This window comes from Rutilus rutilus, assembly GCF_951802725.1.
Source record: "Rutilus rutilus genome assembly, chromosome: 12".
Lineage (NCBI taxonomy): Eukaryota > Metazoa > Chordata > Actinopteri > Cypriniformes > Leuciscidae > Rutilus > Rutilus rutilus.
In genome coordinates this window covers 7530705-7552250 of record NC_140217.1, presented here as the reverse complement: position 1 = coordinate 7552250, position 21546 = coordinate 7530705, and the positions used below count along the sequence as shown (strand labels likewise).

Here is a 21546-nt window from a genome sequence, read left to right as displayed (position 1 = left end):
TCGATTTAAAACATCTTACATTAATAATAATCATAGACTACAAATGCTTTTTAAAACTCCCATTGACAACAAATTGTTCAAGACTGGACTTAATGCTTCTTTTGGGAAAGCACCTTGTGTAACAATCATAAAAATGATCTTTCCTCGAGCCTGGTCATCCTGTGCCCCTTCCCTTAGAGGTTGCCCTAACAATGCTTGCTAACAAGGGCCCCAGCGTTCCACAGATGTAGACAAACCTGATTTGACTTTGAGTGTGTGTGTGTGTGTGTGTGTGTTTGTTTCAGTTCACTAAATCAGACATGGTGAAAAGGGGGTAATGTAAATGTCAAATTAAATATAAATTTAATTTCCCCTATTTACCACCTCAGTTCCAGAGCCCTCCAGTCAGCTTACTGTCTGGCGGCCTAAAATTAGTGCCTGGCATTTTTAAAACTTGCCTAAGGATATTTAAATTATGTGTTAGGTGTTCCAGAGGTTTAATGTCAGCCGTTTGGATGTATAATGAGACAATACAGGACAAACTGCCCTGTAGAGATTTAATATGTTTGCTTAAATACCTGATGTTTCTGTATAATAAGAGATGGAAGGGAACCCTAGTGGAAATGTAGTCTTAAGACCAAAGAAAAAAATACAACGAGAAATGTAATATTCACTGCTGTTTCACATAATAATTTAATAAAAATAAAGAGACATGTAAAGATATCCATTAATTACATGTAATCCAATTAAAAACAACACACTCAGCATTCAGAAATACTAAATTACTTGTTTCGATCAACTCTCAGGGTCTTCTGCAGACTTTCTATGCTGGCGTCTAGTGCTGCAAGCCCATCCCTAAAATTCTGTTCATCCTGTGTGTTAAACGTGGACCAGGAGTTTATGCTCCAATCAGAGGCTAAAGATTTAATATCACAAGAGGAAAAGGTGTTCTCTATCACTGAAGGGTATGCTGACTGAACACCCATCCTTCGGGCACGCAGAGATTGCACCGATTGATTATTCAGGCCCTTATTTTTCTGATTTAACTGCAAGGACACACCTTGATGTTCTGAAAGGAAATCTCTGCCATCATTCTTTGCATCCTGAATGTGGAGCCCATCTGAGATGTCCAGCTTTTCAAAAGCACGGCCCATATATTTTTTAAGCCCTACATCCGCATCCACTTCTTCTCTTTGATTCTTGGCTGTTTTCAGCTCATTATACTGAGTTAGCGGTTTACTATGAGCAACTCCTGAGGGAAGTTGCACTACTGGAGTCTCTTTTAAAGGAGCAAACATTGTTCTTTTCTGCTCTTCTGAGTCTGACTGAGGAATATTCTCAGCTATAGTTTCCAGGGTTTGTTTGTGTATATCCCTATCCGTTGGTGAGCAGACTTTAACATCTGTTGGCATAAAGTTATCTTTTCCACCATTAATCTGACCAGGGGAGACTGGTTGTAATGTCTGGGACTTACAGTGAACTCGGTGGAGAGGAGAGGCCTGTCCGATGCCCTCCAGGGTCTGAAGGTAGGTCTTTACAGAGTTTGAAAGTTGATCTGACACAGTGGACTCCCTCTGTGCATTTTCATGCAATTCCAGAACACTCTTAGTAAGCTGAGAGTTTGATTGGCACAAGTCCTGCTGAGGAGAATATTTGCTAGTGTCTGTTGTTTGACTTCTCTCCAGATTTCTGTGTGCATGAAAAAACAAAAGTTACAATGACCGGCATCTCACATACATCTTCAGTTACATGCTAGATTCTCAAGATTTCATTTGAATACATAATTTCTTTATAGTTTAGAAGATGAGTGATTCATGAGTGAACATCAAGAGGCAACATAATGGTATCAAAATGGCTTGTCCCACACTCAAAAAGATGAGGGCTTGTCACACAACACAACCTGTCCATGTTGGCATGTCTAACATGGCTTAATGGATAGTTCACCCAAAAATGTATATTCTGTCGTCATCAAACAGTTGACAGTAGCTGTTGACTTACAAAGTAGGAAAAAACACTATGGAAGGCAATGGCTACCGTCAATTGTCTGGTAACCAACATTCTTTAAAATATCCTCTTTTGTGATTAGCAGAAAAAAGAAATTCATACAGGTTGGTGAGTAACAGGAACATGAGGTTGAGGAAATGACAGAATTTTCAGTTTTGGGTTAACTAATGAATGTGCATCAAAATAGAGTTTGATTAACTGGATGCACAGCCTTTGAAGTCAACAATAAAACAGATGAGTTTTCTCCTATTTTTAAAAGCTGATGAGGATATTTATTTGACTATCTTAAAGGTGCTGTAGGACATCTGGGAAAATGCTAACTTTAGCCTGATAGCAGTGAAAGCGTACATCCCACCCTCCCTGCAAATCGCCGTCCAAAGCCACGTTTCCTGAAAGCATGAACGCGCACAGCCTAGAAGACCGGAGACAACGTTACTGCAATACCAATATCATGTGTCATTCACCGGTGAGAGAACTTTATTAGTAGAGTTAGTAACACTACAATACCAAACGTAAACAAATTCTTAAAAACAGAATTAGATGCAGCAAGTTTTCGGTTTGTTTAGCTAGCAAACTTGTCATTGTGTTATAATATTTCTTGCATGACAGGGTTCCCACGATGAGAGTCTGCTTGGCTCCAAAGAAGATATATAGATCGTAGATCCTTTGCCAGTGCCACTTGTTGTCGGTTCAGAAGGAAAGTGAGGTTGTTGCTGCTTGCCATTCTCGCTCTGTCTTCACAGCGTACGTGAACGTGCTGATGAATTATTATGTCTGCGTGAACAGCCTGCGCAGTGGTATGCAAACACACATTGACCGAAAGGGAACGCATGCTATAGGACGGTTCGGACCGAACGCAACGATTGAACAAACATTTTATGGTCCTACACCTTCCACAGATTAGATTACATATCAATAAAAATGCATTTAGACCGCTTAACTGAGTGATTGCTATCAGGATATGAGGAGACTTTCAACCAGCATAACAAAAAAATGTTTCTGCAGAGAATCACCTATGGCACCTTTAAGTACTAACAATTATATGATCGTTTGCATTTAGCATCGTATTTCACTGTTGTCTGTGACTCTATCAGAACATACAGTACCCAACTCATCAGATAAGAACCACTTGTTAAATTACCTGATGACTTCCTGCAGTCTGCTGATCTCTGCCTCACTCTGCTGGAGACTCAGAGACAGTACAGTCTTCTCAATCTCATCCTTATTGAGTTTACTCTGGTACCTCTGCATTTCAGCTAATGCTTCATTCATCTCTGCGTGGGTAAAATAGCATGACAATCACTAACAGCAAAAAGAAAAGGGCTTGAAATGTAAATTTAACAGTAATATAGTAAATATAGTGATTATAAAGTCAATGATAACACCTTACAATGAAGTCAAATTTGTAAACATTAATATTTGTAAATGTTGGGAAATTATGGCCTAATCGTTAGAGAGTCAGATTTGATTCTCAATACAGGCAGGAAAATGTAGGTGGGGGAGTGAATGAACAGCGCTCTCTTCCACCCTCAATACCCTCGACTGCAGTGCCTTTCAGCAAGCAGCACATAGCTGCCCAATGCTCCGTGTGTGTGTGTGTGTGTGTGTCTCTGTCTGTCTGTCTGTCTGTCTGTCTGTCTGTCTGTCTATCTATCTATGTGTGTGTGTTCACTACTCGCTGCTCCTAATGTTTGTGCACTAACTTGGATAGGTTAAATGCAGAGGACAAATTCCAAGTCTGGGTTACCATACTTGGCCTTCACGTAACTTTTTTTCACTTTCATTAGTTATCAGATTATTCCAATGACATTAATGCATTAACTTGAACAAACAACAAACAATATGTTTTTTTACAGCACTTATTAACTTTTTTTTAATGTTAGTTGTTCATGTTAGTTCACAGTATTAACATTAACTTTACTTTGCATTAACTTTGCATTAACTTTCTGGACGTAGTCTTTGACAAATGTGATTTCCTCAGCTTTTTGTTGATAAAAAAAATAAATGAATGCATGCTAGAATAAAATAGATTTTTTTTTGCTTAGAGGCAGGGTAGGTAGGATTTTTCAAAAAAAAAAAAAAACATTCCAAATTTGTTTAAACTCTTTATATACCAATACATAATTAAAATGTAAGTACTCTGAAAAAGAGAGTATAAAAATCGAGTGTCTGTATTTTGAGAAAATTATCAAAAACGAATTAAATGAATGAAATATTCCTTTCCAAATGGCAACATGATTTAAAGCTACAACACAATAAGAGAATACTCTTACCCAGCCTTAGCCGACTGTTCTCTAACTCGCACAACTCTTTGTGCTGCTTCAGGTCACTGTCTTTGTCCTCCATGGCTTTCCGTAGTCTCATGTTCTCCTGTTGCAGATCATCAAGCTCTCTACGGCTCTCATTTAACTGAGTTTGTAGAGTGAAGTTTAGAGACTGCAACGCAACCACTGTAACAGAACCATGCCAATGGTTCACAAAAGTTGTTTTCATGCATCCACTTGGCTAGACAGAAAATAAAAGGCTAAATTCTAAAAATATATTTACATATTTGCACATTTACTCTTCCATATGATGTATTCCTTCTTAAGTCAAGCCCTTTACAGACAGAACAGAGAAGACAGCATGGCTCCACTCACCCTCCATGTCACAGGCCTCCGGTCTGGCTCGCCGTTCTGCTCTCTCTCGCTCCAATAACTGCTGATTGAGTATTCGCAAACGCCTGGGAGACATGCAAATAAACACAAATTAGGGTTATCAATTGAAGTGTGATTAATTTGAAGAAAAAAAAATGCTTATGTCCAATGCCATGCAAATAAAACAAACAATATATTTGTGTATGCTATAGACCATTTGGTAGTAAACATCACAATTACGTCACTGCAGTTGTGTGCGCATTATGGTGGCAGAAAAACAGTGGTAACAAATGGAGGAAAATGAGGCGAAATCCACAAAATAATGGAAAAAATGTCTTGTGCCTTTAGATGTCAGAATCGGATTGGAAAAAAGATGGTCTTCATTTTCATACAATACCATCGTCTTAAGACACCCTTTGAAGCTAAACGCAGACATTTAGTGCAAACCATTTAGACAGAGTGGACTGATAAATAAAGCATACATTTGATGTAAACAATAGATTTACATAAATTAAAAAACAGTTGATAGAGGGAATAATGTATTCACCCTACAGTTACAGCATGAAATAAACTTAAATCTATAACATTTTACATAGACTAGATAGTAGTGTAGAAGTAGTAATTCTAGTGTTTTATCATAAAAAGAGTTGTAGCCTACTGTCCTGACCCAGACATTGCAAGTGCAGTTCGCCATTAGTATATTGTTGTTTGACTTGTATTGCTGCGTTTTGTGTTTTTGCCACTGACTAGGCAGTACCTCGGTCCATAATACATTCGACATGACCAAAGTACAAAATTATATGCGATTATGCGTAAAGAGATTTGTATGCCTTGAGTTTTTAGATGCTGGGTTGTTTCCACAAGGAATACGAAGATGTCCAGCCACTGTAATTTTGGTCATTTAGTTGGTTTCTTGACCCAAATATGACCGCGAGTACGGGTCAGGAAAACTTATCCCATTGCTAGGGGTTCGCTTAATTAGTGTATGACAACATGTCTTCTGCTGGCAAACCATTCAAATAACTGGAGAAGGCGTCATGTTGTAAATAAATTCAAACTACTATTCATATACTATACTACTTTCTGCCACCAGGTAGGCTCCGCCCACAAAATACATCAACACCCAAAATCTATTCAATGCCTTTGTCTGCCACAATGTCATAAAGTAACTGACTTAACTTGATGTGGGAGCTTTTCCCAACACATAATGTGGTTAATCTGATTAATTGGCTAATCATGTAATTCATTCAATTACAGTCTTTAATCATTTAATAGCCTTAATACAAATTCACACACATCCTTGCAACACACTGACATGCATGTCTGTAAACACTCTTCGAGTTGCTGACCTTCGCAGCTGTACATTCTCACTCCTGAGTGGCTGTAAAGCGAGCGCAATCTCAGCCTGGATGTTGGTGCTGCCCACCATGACAGGAAGTAGTGAGATACTCTGCTCCACCTCAGAGATCAGGCGCACAGCTTCACTGTCTGCACAGAAGAGAAAACGTGTCATAAAACTTGAAAATAACACCCAGAGGGGAAAAATCTGCTTAAATGTCCAATTTTTGATTGTTAAAGAAAGTGAATTAGTTAACCATCTCAAGTTTGAAACAGGATATCAACTTTTATAAACGATAACTTCCAGATGTTTGGAAGACAGCCCTGTAATAACACCCTGACAACAACATAGAGAAAAATATCAAATTTAAAAAAAGATATGCTGACAAATGTCTCGTCTATATAATTTAAGTCAGTGAAGTTTTGAACCCCATTTTGGCCTCATTGAATGGAAAAAACATTCTGCAAAATATATTTTAAATCAAGTTTCACAGAAGAAAGAATGTCATACAGGTTTGGAACAACATGAAGACTTTTCATTTTCTGGTTAAATACCACTTTAAAGTCACCATGAAATCAAAATCGACAATTCTTATTTTTTATGGAATATTGCAGTATTTATCATAACTGGTTTATCCATGCACATCCTTGTTTGTTTTTAATTCATGTGCCCTAATAATCTTTAATTAAAATAACTTCTCCCAATTGCAGTAACATCTCTTCTCTTCTCTGATGATGTATTTATTGGAGCGAGGACGGGACAACCTGTTACTCACATGACATCATCACAGCCATAGCAAATCACAACCATCCAATCAATTCCACATGGACAAAATCCAGTCCCGCCCTACATTTTTTCTTGTTTGAGAGGCCTCTACGTCACAACAGGGTAGAAAAGACTTTTGCAAAGTTTCATGCTGACTTTGAGGTTTTTGAGATTTGTTAAATCCAAGTACTTAAGATGGATGGAAAGTCAAAGATTCAAAAAATAAATTTGAAAATAAATCAAATATTCTCACCCTGATTAGCAACTAAAGTCTTCAGCTCTCCCAGCAGATATTTAACAGTCACCACTTTCTGTGCGGTTTTCTCTGGACTGGTGGGTTTGACTTTGTGACTCAGAACTGTTAATTTCTCATAGCTGGTCTGACAGCTGATGTCTCTGACAGCTGTATTGTCCATCCCATGTTTTTCATCTTCATCCTCTGCACTCTCCTCAGAGAAGATCTCCTGTACTGGTCCATTTGGATCAGGCTGAGTCTGGCAGATCAAGGACCCAGTGGATGATGTCAATTTAACCTGAGGAACACTGCAGACAGGGCTGGTGATTATAGGTAGCCCATGCCCTACTGGAGTGCAGGACCCATTTTGGACAGGAGATACAGTAACTGGAGACTGTCGCTGGACTGCGGGTGGCATTGAGAAAGAAGCCATATACTGATTTGGAGTGGCAGACATTTCTTCACTGTGAGCTGATCCAGGTCTCTCGGGGCTCAATGCAGGAGTGGATGTAGTCAGCCGACAGTTAAATACAGTGGATGTGTGAACCTGACCTGCAAACAAAGGGAGAAACCATTTGGATATGATATCAGCAGGGCTTGACATTTACACCCGCCAAATGTGGGTGGATTTCAGCAGTGGCGTGTAACGCAGTCACTACTACTAGCCATACTGGCGGGTTGAATTTTATATATAATACATTTTTCAAGTCTTTTAAAAAGGAATCTTAAATAATAAACTAAGTGCAATGTAGCGTTGTCAAAAATATTGATTTTTCAAACCATATTGATTCTGAAACGCTTCCAATACTCATTTTCCCCAGAATAGATGCACGATTTCCGATAAGAAAAATTTACCAGCTGCGCTTTCCCACTCTCCCATCTCTTTGACAGCGAGTTGACACACAAACCCGCCTCCCCTCACACACTCGTTTCATTTGCTCCAGATGAATATTGTTAGCGTTACAGGGCTTGAATTTCGACGTGGGATTGAGCGTATTTTACTTCATTTTGTGCTCACACCCAAAGTGAGCGCACATAAAGCCACTATAATATTATTATTATTATTATTATATATATTATTATTAAGCCACAGATAATATTAAAAATATCTATATGGCAGTTTTTCCCCATGGCATCGATGTCAAAACTGTGGCCAGTGAAAATGCTGAGTGGCTAGTAACTTTGGAAAACCACTAGCCACAGCAGCTGGTGAGTAAAAAAGTTAAGTAAGACAGAAGTACAGTAAGACATTCTTATAAATGATCATCATTTGAGCAGGCCCTTTACAGAACCCACAGAATTAAATATATAATGTGTTAGTGAGCGTGTCTGTTTACCAGAAGTCGGCAGATTACAGCTAGCAGCAGGCTGAGAGGAGGCCAGTGGATCTGAGACTTGCTGGGCATGTTCTGCTTGCGTTACACGGGTCAGTGCTGAAGGTTGATCCTGTGATCCTTGCGCCCGTTTGACCCCAGGGTTCTGATCACCACGACAACTCGGCTGCCCTGCTGAACTCAGGAGACAACTGGAGGATGGAATCGTCTTCTGCACTGCAGCTACAGTAAGAAAAATACAATAGGCTGTGAAGCTGTAGTTTGTGCTTCTGCAAATGGTTGTTAAAAAGAATCACCTGCTGTGGCAGTCACACATATACAATAAGGATTTTACAATAAAGGAGGAAAATGAAACGAAAAGATTGACAAAAATGTAATTTCAAAAACAATGGAAGCTTGTTAAGAAAAAAAAAGTAGCCTAATTGTGTCTTTTTATCTCACAAGTCTGACTTTTTTTTCTTGCAATTCACGATTCAGACTTTATAACTCACAATTGTGAGTTTATATCTTACCATTCTGAGAAAAAGTCAGAATGGTGAGATATACTGTACATTCGCAATTCTGACTTTATCCTTGTAATTGTGAGTTTAGATATAAAGTCAGGATTGGGAGTTTTTTTTGGGTTTTTTTTGTCTCAGATTTCTCTTTTTCTCAGATTTGTGAGATATAAAGTGCCATTTACCTTTTTTATTCCATGGTGGAAACCAGCTTCCATAAAAAACATATTCCACAAGTATGTCTAAGATGAAAAAAATGATGAACACTATGTTAGAGCACATTACCTGCCCTTTTTTTCACATGTATTGCCGTGGTTGTCTTCTTCCCATGCTTTTTTTTGTCAGTCTCGATTTTTCTTGATAAATTCTTGGGTTTGGACTTGAAGGTGCAGGTCTTTGTTCCCTGTTGTTTGGGCTTAGATTCTGTTGATTCTGTTGTGTGAAGATTACTAATCTCATCACTACTTAATTGCTAAACACAGAAAATTAGGTCTGATTTTGTAAATACAATACCTGCTTGTTCTGCTTGTAGTATTCCATTGAGTAAAGCAGCACATCGGTCCAGTCCCTTGTGTATTGTTGTCACCTGGAAGCAATTTTCAATGTTAAAGAATGTCATGTGAGTTCAAAAATCACTGATTCTTTATACACAACCTCATGTATGTGGCTTCTTTACCTGATCTTCAGAGTCTGTAGAATATAGAGAATAGTCTGGTTCAAGAGGAGGCACACATCTTCCAGCTAAACTAAACCAGACAACATTTATGTTTGTTAAATGTGTGAAACAAATAGCATCTAAAATTAATTCTATTATATCTTTTATCTAGGATATCTTTTATCCGGTTTGTTACCGTTTTTTTTGTATTTGTCCCCGTCCGGAGCCCGTCAGTCTGCCTGATGAGACCACCTGCAAGACAATTGGCTTTAATGCTAAACAAACCACAGCATAATAACTTACATAGTATCATATATATAAAATAATTAAAACATTTATAATCGTTTATAACCGCTACCATTGGTCTTGATACTCCCTGTCTTGCCATGCGTGATGTATAGTCGATAAAACCTTCAGAAATCACCGTTCACCTACAGTACATGCAGCAAATATGTATAGGTCTAATAATTGTTTACCATTGCTTCTTGTATTTATTGCGCGAATTAACGGCAAAAACGTAAAGACCAAAATACATATCAAACTGTAGTAATCTAAAAGCTAATGGATGAAAAGCAAAACAAACTGCCTCTGTTACAATCACCACTACGCAATCGTTGCGTTCAAAACGGAAGCCGGGTGCCGTAGTCCAATAGAAAAACAGTTCGTTTTAATCTCTGGATTTGATTGGTGAATTACGGTAAAATCATTACAAACCTTTCGTCTATTGGTCTCAGACTATGTCAGTCGTATGAACACTAGCCAATCGTTTCCTCAGACTTGGCTAACGCCCATTAAGACTTCAGTTCAGACGCCAAAAGGTATTGCTATGGAGATGGAGAGGCAGAATTATAAGAACAATGCCTGCGTCCCAATGTGCATACTATCCATCCTAAATGGTATGTGACATTAGTAATTGTCAATACTATTTAGGGCAGATAGGGTGGATAGTATGCACATTGGGACGCAGGGTGATACTTCGTGGTTTTGTAAAATGATAATCCCCATAGGCCTATATAAAATGCAAAAAACAATGGTCACTTTGAGTGACGGTTAAAATGAATGATAGAATCACTTTTTCGTTACATTTATGCTATTATTACATTAATCATTCACGAAAATGGTCAATTCTTGTAATGCATATCCCCATGACTTGCTACTAATAAAGTAACAGTACTGATAGTCATATATCTGACAGACTTTTGCATAGTGTGTAATATTTGTGTAGGCCTATATTTAAAAAAAGTACATTTTTAGGCAAGTTACCAAAATAAAGCCCCTTTTCAGCGCTGCGCTTGTTTTGTTCTGTCTTCCGGGTTTGTAACTTATTTAATTTTCCACAGAGAGTAAGATCTTACGGATTTATGAATGAACCGCTCGTTTTGAAATCTTATACTGACATTTATTATGAAATCGGCTTCAAACATTAGCCTACAATGCTCATGATAACTTTCGTTAACTCTACAATAAACCACTTCAGCTAATTTTCAAACACAACATTATAAAGATGGCTGCGCATTTGTTTCTCTGGTGCATAAGGTTTAGTCTGTAGTTTTTGTCCATGTCCCTTCACTTTCAGTTCAGTCCCATTATGCTGTGACATTTCACTAATTAAAATTGCAGTTTCATTTTTCTGACATCATAGTTAATGATACTTTGGAGCTGAAGTGGGAAAATGTGATTTCTGGAAAGTTCAGCAGTAACCTTTTCAAATGAAATTATTTTTAAAAATCCTAAAAATTATCCAGCACAATTATATCAGAATGACCCAGGTGCTGCTCACCAAAGAATGCAGTGTTTTTCTAGTTCAGCATGAGCCTCTCCTGTAGACTAGAGAGATCAATGGACATCTTAATGGAAAACTTAAGGTAGTGAGGCACCGGACCCTTGTAAATATTGTTGGAGACCTCAGCAGAGCATTTCTGCAGATTACAGGCAATTCAAACAACACCATTCAAATGGATGTATTCATGGAGAAATATGGAGGCCAACAAAGGAGATAGAGTAGTTGAGCTGTGTGGAAAAAAATGGTAACTGGTTTTATTCAAGCCAAAAATATAATTTAACATCACTGTTTCAACTTAAATTTAGCAATTTATACCAACAAAACTTTTTTTATGGATTAAATCAGGTAGAAATACTTGTTCATTGTAACAATTGCAGTTTCCACTTTTTACAGTGTACTTTGAAAGTCATGAATAAAATAGACCTGACCTTACATTTTCAACTTTCTTGTGCATGTGAAATGTTGCTGTTTGCACATGAAAAAGATCTGCAAAGTTACAAAGCACAAAGTCCACTCCAAAGGGAGTTATTCTCTATATCAGTAACGTACTCGGTTACTAACATAACCTCGGTTCCCTGAGAGATAAGGGAACGAGTATTGCGTTGCAAACACATTGGGAAAACTTTATTTTTAAAACGCAGTGCAGCCGCACAGCGAGCTCAGTGCAAGCTGTCTAAGCTCGCTGATTGGCTGTGCTGCGGCAACTGCACAAACCTATAGCGAAGCTGCGAGGACGCACAATCCTATCAGAGCGCTTCCGCACTCGCTCGCACCGAAGCGCGTCAGAATGGGCGTGGTTGCAGACTATAAATAGCCCATTCTTCGCCATAGAGACAGGTTAAATGGACTGAAGTGAAAGCACCTGACATAAGCATAATAGCACGGCCAGCAACGCAACACTCGTTCCCTTATCTCTCAGGGAACCAAGGTTACGTTAGTAACTCTGAACGGAGTTGAGAGCACCTTGGGTACATAGCCATGTCTTGGTCGACTCTTGAGTCATTGGGCCCAAACTCAAGGCAAGACTCTGGAGCACTCGTTGCTTCTTACCAATGTGTTGACTATTGCGTGAAAGCGTGGGGGTCTGCGAGCGAACTGAAGCGAGTAGCCTTGCTTTATAGTATTCATTACCCAAGCTGACACTCCGGGGAGAGCTTGCCAGGCCTCGGCCCGAGTGGGTAGGGGTTGAATGAAGTCTGGGGGCGGGCTGCCAATACTCGGGGACCCGACCTCCCAGGTGTTTGGGAGAAACAGCGTTTGATTGCAGATGTGCGTGAAGAGAGACGGGCCCGTGTTCTGCAGTTAATACATCTCCAGCCGCCTGAACTGAAGAGGGAGCTGTGAGAAGCACTCGAACGATCTTCAGGGGTTGTCTGGCCATGGCGAGACATGGCCCCCTTCTTTTTCTGGCTAGGACGACTTCCTAGGCTCTGGGTCCAGCGTGAGCTTTGGCCGCGGGCCCTGGTGTTTGGGGAACGGGAAGCGTTTCGCTGGCCTGAGGCGCTGGCTGGTTTCCGCTGCTGGGCAGGGCTGAGAGACCTGCGGTGCTGGTTTGGCTGCCTGCATGGGCGGCACGCTCTTGGGGCATCGTGAGGCAGAACTAGAGCAAACCCAAACTATGCAAAAGCGGCAGCCCTTCCGACGCATTCAGTGTCTGAATTCTCATTTTCATTCACTCCTTCAAGTGGACTATATTAGTGGAGTAATGTAGGGAATAGTGAATGAGGGTATAGGGGGTAATTTCAAACACAGCTACGACTATGGCAAGGGGCGTGACATTTCTGAAACAAGCTTGAACTGGTCCACCAGCCAATCAGAGCACATTGCGCTTTTCGGTAGGAGGGGCTTCATAGAGACAGGAACGAAACAGAGCGTTACTGACAGACTGCGAAGAGAGGTGCTGCAACAGTGTAAAATAAGTGAAAAATAATGTGTTTTTTAAACATTCAAGCATGAAAACCTATTTCAGTAGCCTAGAAATCTAGACGCACCCTAGCGGCAGCAAATTGTATTTTGCAGCCAGGGTCGTCTAGCAATTCTCCATTGGCTTTCGAGCTGGAAAAACCAAACTCTACTCAGGCCAATCACATCGTGTATAGAGTCGGTTGGTGGGCTTAACATGATGACAGCAGAGTTGCGACAGTTCCGCGATGGCTGCTGCTGGCGAACAGCGGTCTTTCGATTCAGCTTTGGTTGCGACTCTGGAGGACTTGGAGTTAAGCTTTTCTTTGAGAAAAGAACAAAGAACGGCACTTAAGTCATTATTAAAAAGGAAGATGTGTTCGGAGTTTTGCCGACTGGATAGGGCAAAAGTTTAATCTATCAACTAGCTCCGCTGGTGGGAAAACGCTCTGGCTGGTTGTAGCGCTATCCTATAAGACAACCGTTTATCCCGCCCCTCGGATTGAGCCCTGCCAATGGTGAGTTCCCAAAACTTTGAAAAAGGGAATAATATGTCCCATTCAAGTAGGTCTTGATTTACGATCTGCAATTTGAATAAAACAATTTAAAACAAAATTTTCTTATTCTTGTCTAGTCAAAGGTTAAAACATTGGATAAATGTATTTCGGCAGCATTTTTTAAGGGGGTTGTCCTTTTTGAAGTCCATTATCATTGCAAAGTACAAGAGACCATGTATCAGAGCTGAGCCAAACACAAAGTCTGGGAGTCTGGTTAAAACTGTGAGATGACAATATTGAGTTACAGTAGAGCATCCAAGCCGTCTTCTCAATTTAAACAAGGCCTGTAATCTTTGATAGATGATTTATACACTTCAAGGTTTGGCAACTGAGGACAGTTTCTTACACGACTTGTGGCTTTGCAATCGGAGCTCTCCGAGGAGCCGTTTCTCAGTGCAGATGTGCAGGATACTTGGAGTTTTTTATATTCCATCTTGAGCTGCTTCGCAATGTTCTACAAAAATAATCCCCATCTATAATTCACGTCGTTTATTTGAATGGATGTGCTTCACATCCTATATTTCTTTCTGTTTTTTTGTCATGATAAAAGAATAAACTGCAATGATGATTATATCAGCTTTGGCAGTCAACTCAAACCCACAGTGAAAAAATTACATTAGTAAGCGAACTACAATAAGAAAATCTTAGCATTATTTATATCATTTAGATCTTCACAATAGAAAATATCTTTCATGCTATTCTAATGCTTCTATCACTTAATAGAAGGACGAGATGAAAAGTCCATGTTTTTCATCATGCTGCTCGCTGCATCCAGTGTTGCCAGATTGGGCGGGTTCCCGCCCAATTGGGCGGTTTTGAATTTGATTGTGCGGGTAAAAAAGGGTTTGGGCGGGTGGACAAAATTTGGGCTGGTTTGGGGTCAGTTCGGCGGTTTTCAAACATCTACATTTTAAAGTCTAATTGATTAAAAAACTAAACTAAAGTGTGCATGTAGTCCATAAAATCAGTCATCATGACATTACTGTACACACACGCGCGCCCATGCAGAGTCAGCTGGCGTTAGTGTTGACATCACCGACGAGCACGCACTTTTAGCCAATCAGTGATCAGCAGGCAGATGCGATTGAGCGCGATAAGCTGTAGCTGTATATTCAAGTGATCGCTAATGCCAAAGTGATAGGCTAGCTATAGCCTACTAAACAGTAAGTTTTATCTACACAGTAAAGAGTAAGATAGTGAGCAACTCTAAAAACGTACACCTGGTGGGAGATAGATGGTGAATATAACTCTGAGGAGAGCACAGTTGAATGACTTGAAATGAAATGAGGGACGTGAAATATGTCCATGGCCATGTGCACACTAACCTAACCTTACCAGAGACATCGGCAACTTTTACACCGTCCAGATTGCACTATACTCGACCCTGACAGCTGCTGAAAAAGGTTTGAATCAACGATGAATGAGTTTGACTGCTAAATTCTGCGTTATGTTCTGCAATGTGTACTTCCGAGGGTTAAAGTAATCGGTTCATTTCTTGATTGCCGTTTTGACAGTGTCCATCTGGACATTTTAGTCATATTGGCTAATTCTCCTTTATTATTGCCCTGTTTTGATCTGTTTTCCTGGAATTTTATTTTTTATTTTATTTTATCATTGTTATTTTGTTTTAAGGAGATAAAAAATGTGCTTATCAACCTTGAATGACATGGTAATGAATTTATATCATATTATTTTGGCGGCAGTAAAATTTTGGGCGGTTTTTTCTTGTAGTGGGCGGGTTTTGGTGAGCTTTTGGGCTGGAAATCACCGTCCCAATCTGGCAACACTGGCTGCATCTTAGGTTTCCTCCACTGATGACACATTGATTCTGCGACTGTCATATGACACGACTGGCCCGACTGCATCTATCTAAAGCAAAGCTCAGGTAAGATGATCTCAAACTAAAGGATGTTTGAACTTGAATGCATTTTCCTGAAGAAGACCCAGCAGGGTCGAAACGTTGCATTTTTTTATTAAATATGGGAGCAAAAAGCAGTGTTGCATCATATTTTTTTCACTTCATTAGTTCCTTTTGTCCTGCACTGCCAGAAGGTGGGATGTGTACACAATTACTTTTTTAATTATATTGAACTTGAATGAATGGCATAGCTCTGCTTAAAATGTCGTATGTATCGTGTTGTTTTCATCACTGATGGGTTGTGAATATTGTGAACATATTCAGTTGTTCTTCTCTCATCGTGTAACTGAAGATAACATGTTTATCAAGGATATTTTCAGGTGAGCATGTTTATCAAGGTTACTCTGAGGGTTTTTCACTGCAGGTTCACAAGATTTGCATCTCAACATCAGTATCAGAAGTTAATTGTTTATTAATTACATTTCATTAAGATGCAATATTTGGTCCATGAATTGACTGATTGATTTGATCATAATCATCATAATCATTAAATTGTTTATAATAATATTAAAACATAAACTGTATCAATTCAATAAAATAAATGTATAATGTGGCTGTTATACATAGATTCAATTAGATTTGTGTCACTTTGCAGGAGATTTCAGCAACAAGCGCTGGTTCATTTTTTACACTTCTCATTATGCAGCTCACTAGAGAAAAGTACAAAAAGGCACAGTAGATGCAAGATGATAGTTGGTAACATATCCCATGAGATGACAGGATGAGTGGAAGGAAAGGCGAAATTAAGGGAGGAAGGAAGAAGAGGAAGTTACATACCAGTGTTAATGATGGGCTGTAGTGAAATCCACTGATGTGTTATCAGTCCTTATTTACAGGCCAACGCTAGCTAAATTGACCAGCTGACTAGCACTGTATGTTGATTATTTTTTTTCAGGTTTTGTTTTTTTGGACACTTTTTTTGATACTCTAGTCCAGATTTTATTTTTTATGTAATTACTTAATAAACATTAACTGAAATAATATAAAATATATAAATAAATAAAAAACGTATTTTATTTCAGCTAGTTGCCAGAGCAATGTAATGAATGGTATCCATTCATCCAACCGCCAGAGGGAGCCCTCTCCTGAAAACTTTCCCAGATTCTATTTCGCCTTCATGTCATGTTGAGTCCTCACTGGCAAAATTGAGGTACTGAAATAACTAAAATGAAATAAAATAAAAACTAAAACGTTAAACTAGACATTTTAAAAAACGAATACAATTGACAAAAACACAACAAAATTACTACCAACTTAACTAAAATTAAAATGAAAACACAAAATATCTAATTCAAAATGATTAAAAAAAACTATAATAGTATATCAATGATATTAAAATAACACTGATCTAAGTATTTGGACATTTGGTTAAAGACTAAGGTTCAGGGAAAAGGAGGTGGGAACCAGCAAACATTCAACATAATTTTAATCACCAAAATAAACAAACAACAAAACAAAAGCCCCTCCCGGACGACTGCCGTGGGACTCGAGACCAGTGTGGTGCGCAGGTGACGCTCATTAGCACTCGTGCCACTGGCTTCGCTCCGTTCCCACGGCTCTCGGCCCCGCCCTGCTTCTCGCCACACTTCAGTTATATTTAACAAATATTACACCAATACAAAATGATCTTGACATTTGAAAGACTAGACACTGCAGTCTGCAATCCCAGTGAATTTCAATGGTTCTTCAATATCTCCATTGGATGCGGGAACTGATGGATCCAGGATGATGCATAAACAATGTTTATTCAGTGTGACATATGATTTACTAAAGGTAATCAATATATTCAGGCCAGTATTCAGAATATTCAGATTAGCTAAATATTGATGCAGGAGAAAAATAAAACTAAACAAAGGCGAGAACTTCGAGAAGTAAACATCAGTGTGTGAAATCAAGTGAGTAAGTTTTACCAGTGAGTGCACATCATTTGAAACATTTCATATTTGTAACATTTGTTTAGGTGATGATCTGTGTGAAACCCTAGTTTTTATAGATAAATTAAAAATAGCCTTATTAAAGTCTTATAGTCTTAAAAAAGTTATTTTGAATTTGTCCTGAGGCATGTTCTATATACCATCACACTTTCACGAAAGATGATCTGAGTTTCAAAAACATTCTGTCACATTTTTTAAATGAAAAAAATGTTTCAGCACATAATTCATGTGAGCACACGTAACAATATGAGGCTGAATATTAATAATAATATCCTGGACAGCAAGTACACTGTCTGAATACATTTCCAGATGATTCCTTGTTTGATATTTGGCCTCTCTGACGGTCCAGCCACCGCATTGACTTACAGATGGGCTATTTTTAAAGCAGACAGATTCAATGACAAATCCAGACAGAGGGTCTCAACAATTTATGCATGAGAAAGAAAGAGAGAGTCTGATTAGTAGTAGTAGCTACAGTTCAAGTTAAAGTGTGTTACAAAAGTCACGTACGCTCTCCATCTGTTCACCAGTCCAATCATAGTCAGAAACAGCATCCCTGTATAAAAGCACACACCTCAGAGCCACTCTTTTGGTGCGTTTACACGACAACGATGTACTAAAAACGGAAAAGTTTTTCCTTTTGTGTACAGACAACAGTGTTGTCAAAACGATCCCCGTTCACACGGATCCACAAAAATGACTAAAAACGCTATGTTATGCTGCCAGACCAGTAGTAGCTGATGACACTTAGTGTAACCGAGCAGGATTCAAACAGGGGGAAAAAATTGAAGCTTCCCCGGGCGCCGCCATTGATTAGCAGACCATCACCTGCTGTTAGCATTCCATTGACTCCCATTCATTTTGACGTCACTTTGACAGCGAATAACTTTACATCTGAGGCGTTTAAAGACTCAATTTTTCCATTATTTATTTCTAAAGAAACACGAAAAGGTAAGAACGCAGCCGCTAGCGCGCCTCTTGAGGAGAGGGGAGTGAAGTTTACACACACACAGCTCTTTCTGGCCTACGTCCATTACACTCACCCCCTAAACCTCACTCCTATCCGGGTCATGGCACCAAACTTGACCCGCTCTGAGCGGGATTTCTCTGGCACGCTATAACAAGGACGCTAAAGACTGCAGCCGCTAGCATCAGTCACTAGCGCGCCTCTTGAGGCCAGGGGAATGAGGTTTACATGGACAGCTCTTACTGGCCAACGTCCGTTACATTTGTAAAGAAACACTAAGCACCTATAGACTGAACACGTAATCCGCATGAGCACGACAAATTTGCGCTTTGCAGGCCCCCAAAACGCTGTTGTGTGAATGAACAGCCAAAACACATTGTTTTCCTTTTTTAGTTGAAAACAGTGTAAACGGCCCCTTAGTCTGGTCTCTCCAGTACAGATTACAGACAATTTACCTGCTCTACTTACCTGTGAAATCTCCTTGTGATACTCCAGTGATCTCCTGTAAGCTATTGTTTCCTTCCATTTAGGTTGTCAGTCACAATGATTTCTGTCATCTTTGCTCTCTATTTCTATTTAGTTTTAAAGCTGCAGCTCAATTTTCTTCATCAATATGTTCGAACTGTTCAAAAAGTACAATGAACTCATCACTGTAGGTTGTAGCTTTGATTTTACTTAAAGCTGCAGTCCGTAATTTTTTGGGTTAAAAATTAACCAAAATAAAATTTTAAGCAAGTACATAACCAGCCAGTGTTCAAAACTATCTGCTTGCCTTAGCTCAATTCAAAACGGTAAGCTTGTAATTATGTTTTTAATTCCAGTGTTACTGGTGGATTTCCGCGGGAAATTCGAGCATGTGTTTGCGTCATTACGTCACATCTGTACACATAAAGAAGGTGTATCGGTTAGTAGGCTATGAGTTGGTGGAGGAGATTTATAACCTTTTCTCACAGCACTTGATATAATTAAACTTATCAATTTGATGGCGGATCCAGAAAGGTTCAAACGACAATCACCAGTGACAACTGGAGATTCACCCGTTGTAAAATGCAAAAGACTTCGGACTTCGGAGTGGCTACAGAAAAAAAAGTTCCGGGCCCATGCGAAAACAAGGATAAATATCGGAAGGGCATTAAATGTAGTCACGCAATGCTGATGTTGTTAACATTAACAATTTGAGAACAAAGTATAATTTGCACGGTTTGACGTGATATGATAAGCGATCGTTAGATTTAATCAGCGTGATTTACTGCAATGCTTTTTTTCCCTTAGTTGGTCAGAACAAAAGTGGATGTTACTTGCTTGTTCAGATGATATTTTCCGGTCAAAATTCTTATGTTAGTCCAAAAAGTAGAATCTGTGATTACGAATGACAGTTTCCACACCGGCGCGGCGACTGACAGCCGCACATTCTCCTCAAAACATTGGATTCATCCGCGCTGTGCCGTGCCGAGGCACAACCCACGTAAAGTTGATAATTCCGCGAATAACTGCAATTGCAGATTAGGGTAAAATTGGGGCAGCAATTAAACTTACATTTTAATTTAACTTAAACTTTTACCATTTTTGTGTGTTAATTTTTTGTGTAAATGGAAGTCATTTTGTTATAACTCTGTATGAGTATGAAAAATGACAAAAGTATGACCCCTTTAACTTGTCATGCTTGGCAATTCTATAACTTCTCAGTTTAAATTATTATGCTACTTCAAAATACTTTAAAACTCATTCACACAAGAAAGCTAAATCTGATTCTCTTTGGCATTCAGTGCATGATTATGTTCAATGACAAACAGCTATTTATCTTTTAAATATTAAAATAGATAAATATGTAAGGCTGGAAACTTACGCTGCTACTTTGAACCAATAATCGGAACAAAAGGCAGTTGAAGGATGACGTGTATAATTCAAATATTTATCTGATTCCAATATAATTAATCTGACTCCATTACTCCATTAAAGTTGTTGTTATTCTTTAACCTCTTATTCTTTAAAGGGATACTCCACTTTTTTCGGAAATATGCTCATTTTACATCTCCCCCAGAGTTAAACAGTTGAGTTTTACCGTTTTAGAATCCATTCAGCCGAACTCCGGGTCTGACGGTACCACTTTTAGCATAGCTTAGCACAGATCATTGATTCTGATGAGTCCAGTAGCATTTCTTTCAAAATGACCAAAGAGTTTCAATATTTTTCCTATTTAAAACTTGACTCTTCTGTAGTTAAACCGTGTACTAAGATCGACGGAAAATGAAAAGTTGCGATTTTCTAAGCCTATATGACTAGGAACTACTCTCATTCCGGCGTAATAATCAAGGAACTGTGCGGCTGTACCATGAGTGCAGCAGGCGTAATGATATGACGCAGCGCCTGAAAATAGGTCTAATAGGTTAGACAAACTTAGTCCCGGTCACGTTGGAAGAAGTTACCGAGCTGGGGACTATTTTCAGGCGCTGCGTCATATCATTACGCCTGCTGCACCCATGGTACGGCCGCACAGTTCCTTGATTATTACGCTGGAATGAGAGTAGTTCCTAGCCATATAGGCTTAGAAAATCGCAACTTTTCATTTTCCGTCGATCTTAGTACACGGTTTAACTACAGAAGAGTCAAGTTTTAAATAGGAAAAATATTGAAACTCTTTGGTCATTTTGAAAGAAATGCTACTGGACTCATCAGAATCAATGATCTGTGCTAAGCTATGCTAAAAGTGGTACCGTCAGACCCGGAGTTCGGCTGAATGGATTCTAAAACGGTAAAACTCAACTGTTTAACTCTGGGGGAGTTGTAAAATGAGCTTATTTCCGAAAAAAGTGGAGTATCCCTTTAAAGGTAAGAGTCTTCCTTAGAACTGATAGGAAAATGTAGGATTTAACCTGAACGTTTAGATAACGAAAGTTATAATCACTTTAGCTTTCAACATAATCAGTGATAAAAGGAAAGATTCTCAAAGCCTTTAAAGCAGGCAAAGTTATTTATTAAGTTACATGTTTAAATATACAGACAGTAGAATGGAACAACATACTATATTGAAAACTTAGTTG

The 21546-nt window shown here is 39.0% G+C and overlaps 1 protein-coding gene across 3 annotated transcripts; it reads right to left on the bottom strand.

Annotated features, from left to right (window-relative positions):
• Positions 1 to 648: 648 nt before the first annotated feature.
• On the bottom strand, positions 649 to 10085 carry LOC311301068 (coiled-coil domain-containing protein 14-like). Of its 3 annotated transcripts, none has more exons than XM_084425917.1 (12): positions 9803 to 10085; positions 9641 to 9696; positions 9466 to 9535; positions 9303 to 9375; positions 9075 to 9221; positions 8296 to 8514; positions 6977 to 7510; positions 5969 to 6107; positions 4623 to 4705; positions 4257 to 4433; positions 3125 to 3257; positions 649 to 1668 (listed from the first exon to the last, which is right to left on the bottom strand). In XM_084425917.1, exons 1-12 carry the CDS (start codon positions 9830 to 9832, stop codon positions 762 to 764), a joined length of 2568 nt encoding a protein of 855 aa, XP_084282043.1. In that variant the 5' UTR covers positions 9833 to 10085; the 3' UTR covers positions 649 to 761. The 3 variants fall into 3 exon arrangements, with proteins under 3 accessions (XP_084282043.1, XP_084282044.1, XP_084282045.1); XM_084425918.1 differs by having other exon boundaries at positions 9075 to 9212; positions 9803 to 10059; XM_084425919.1 differs by lacking the exon at positions 5969 to 6107 and having other exon boundaries at positions 4257 to 4488.
• Between the last annotated feature and the right edge of the window lie 11461 nt (positions 10086 to 21546).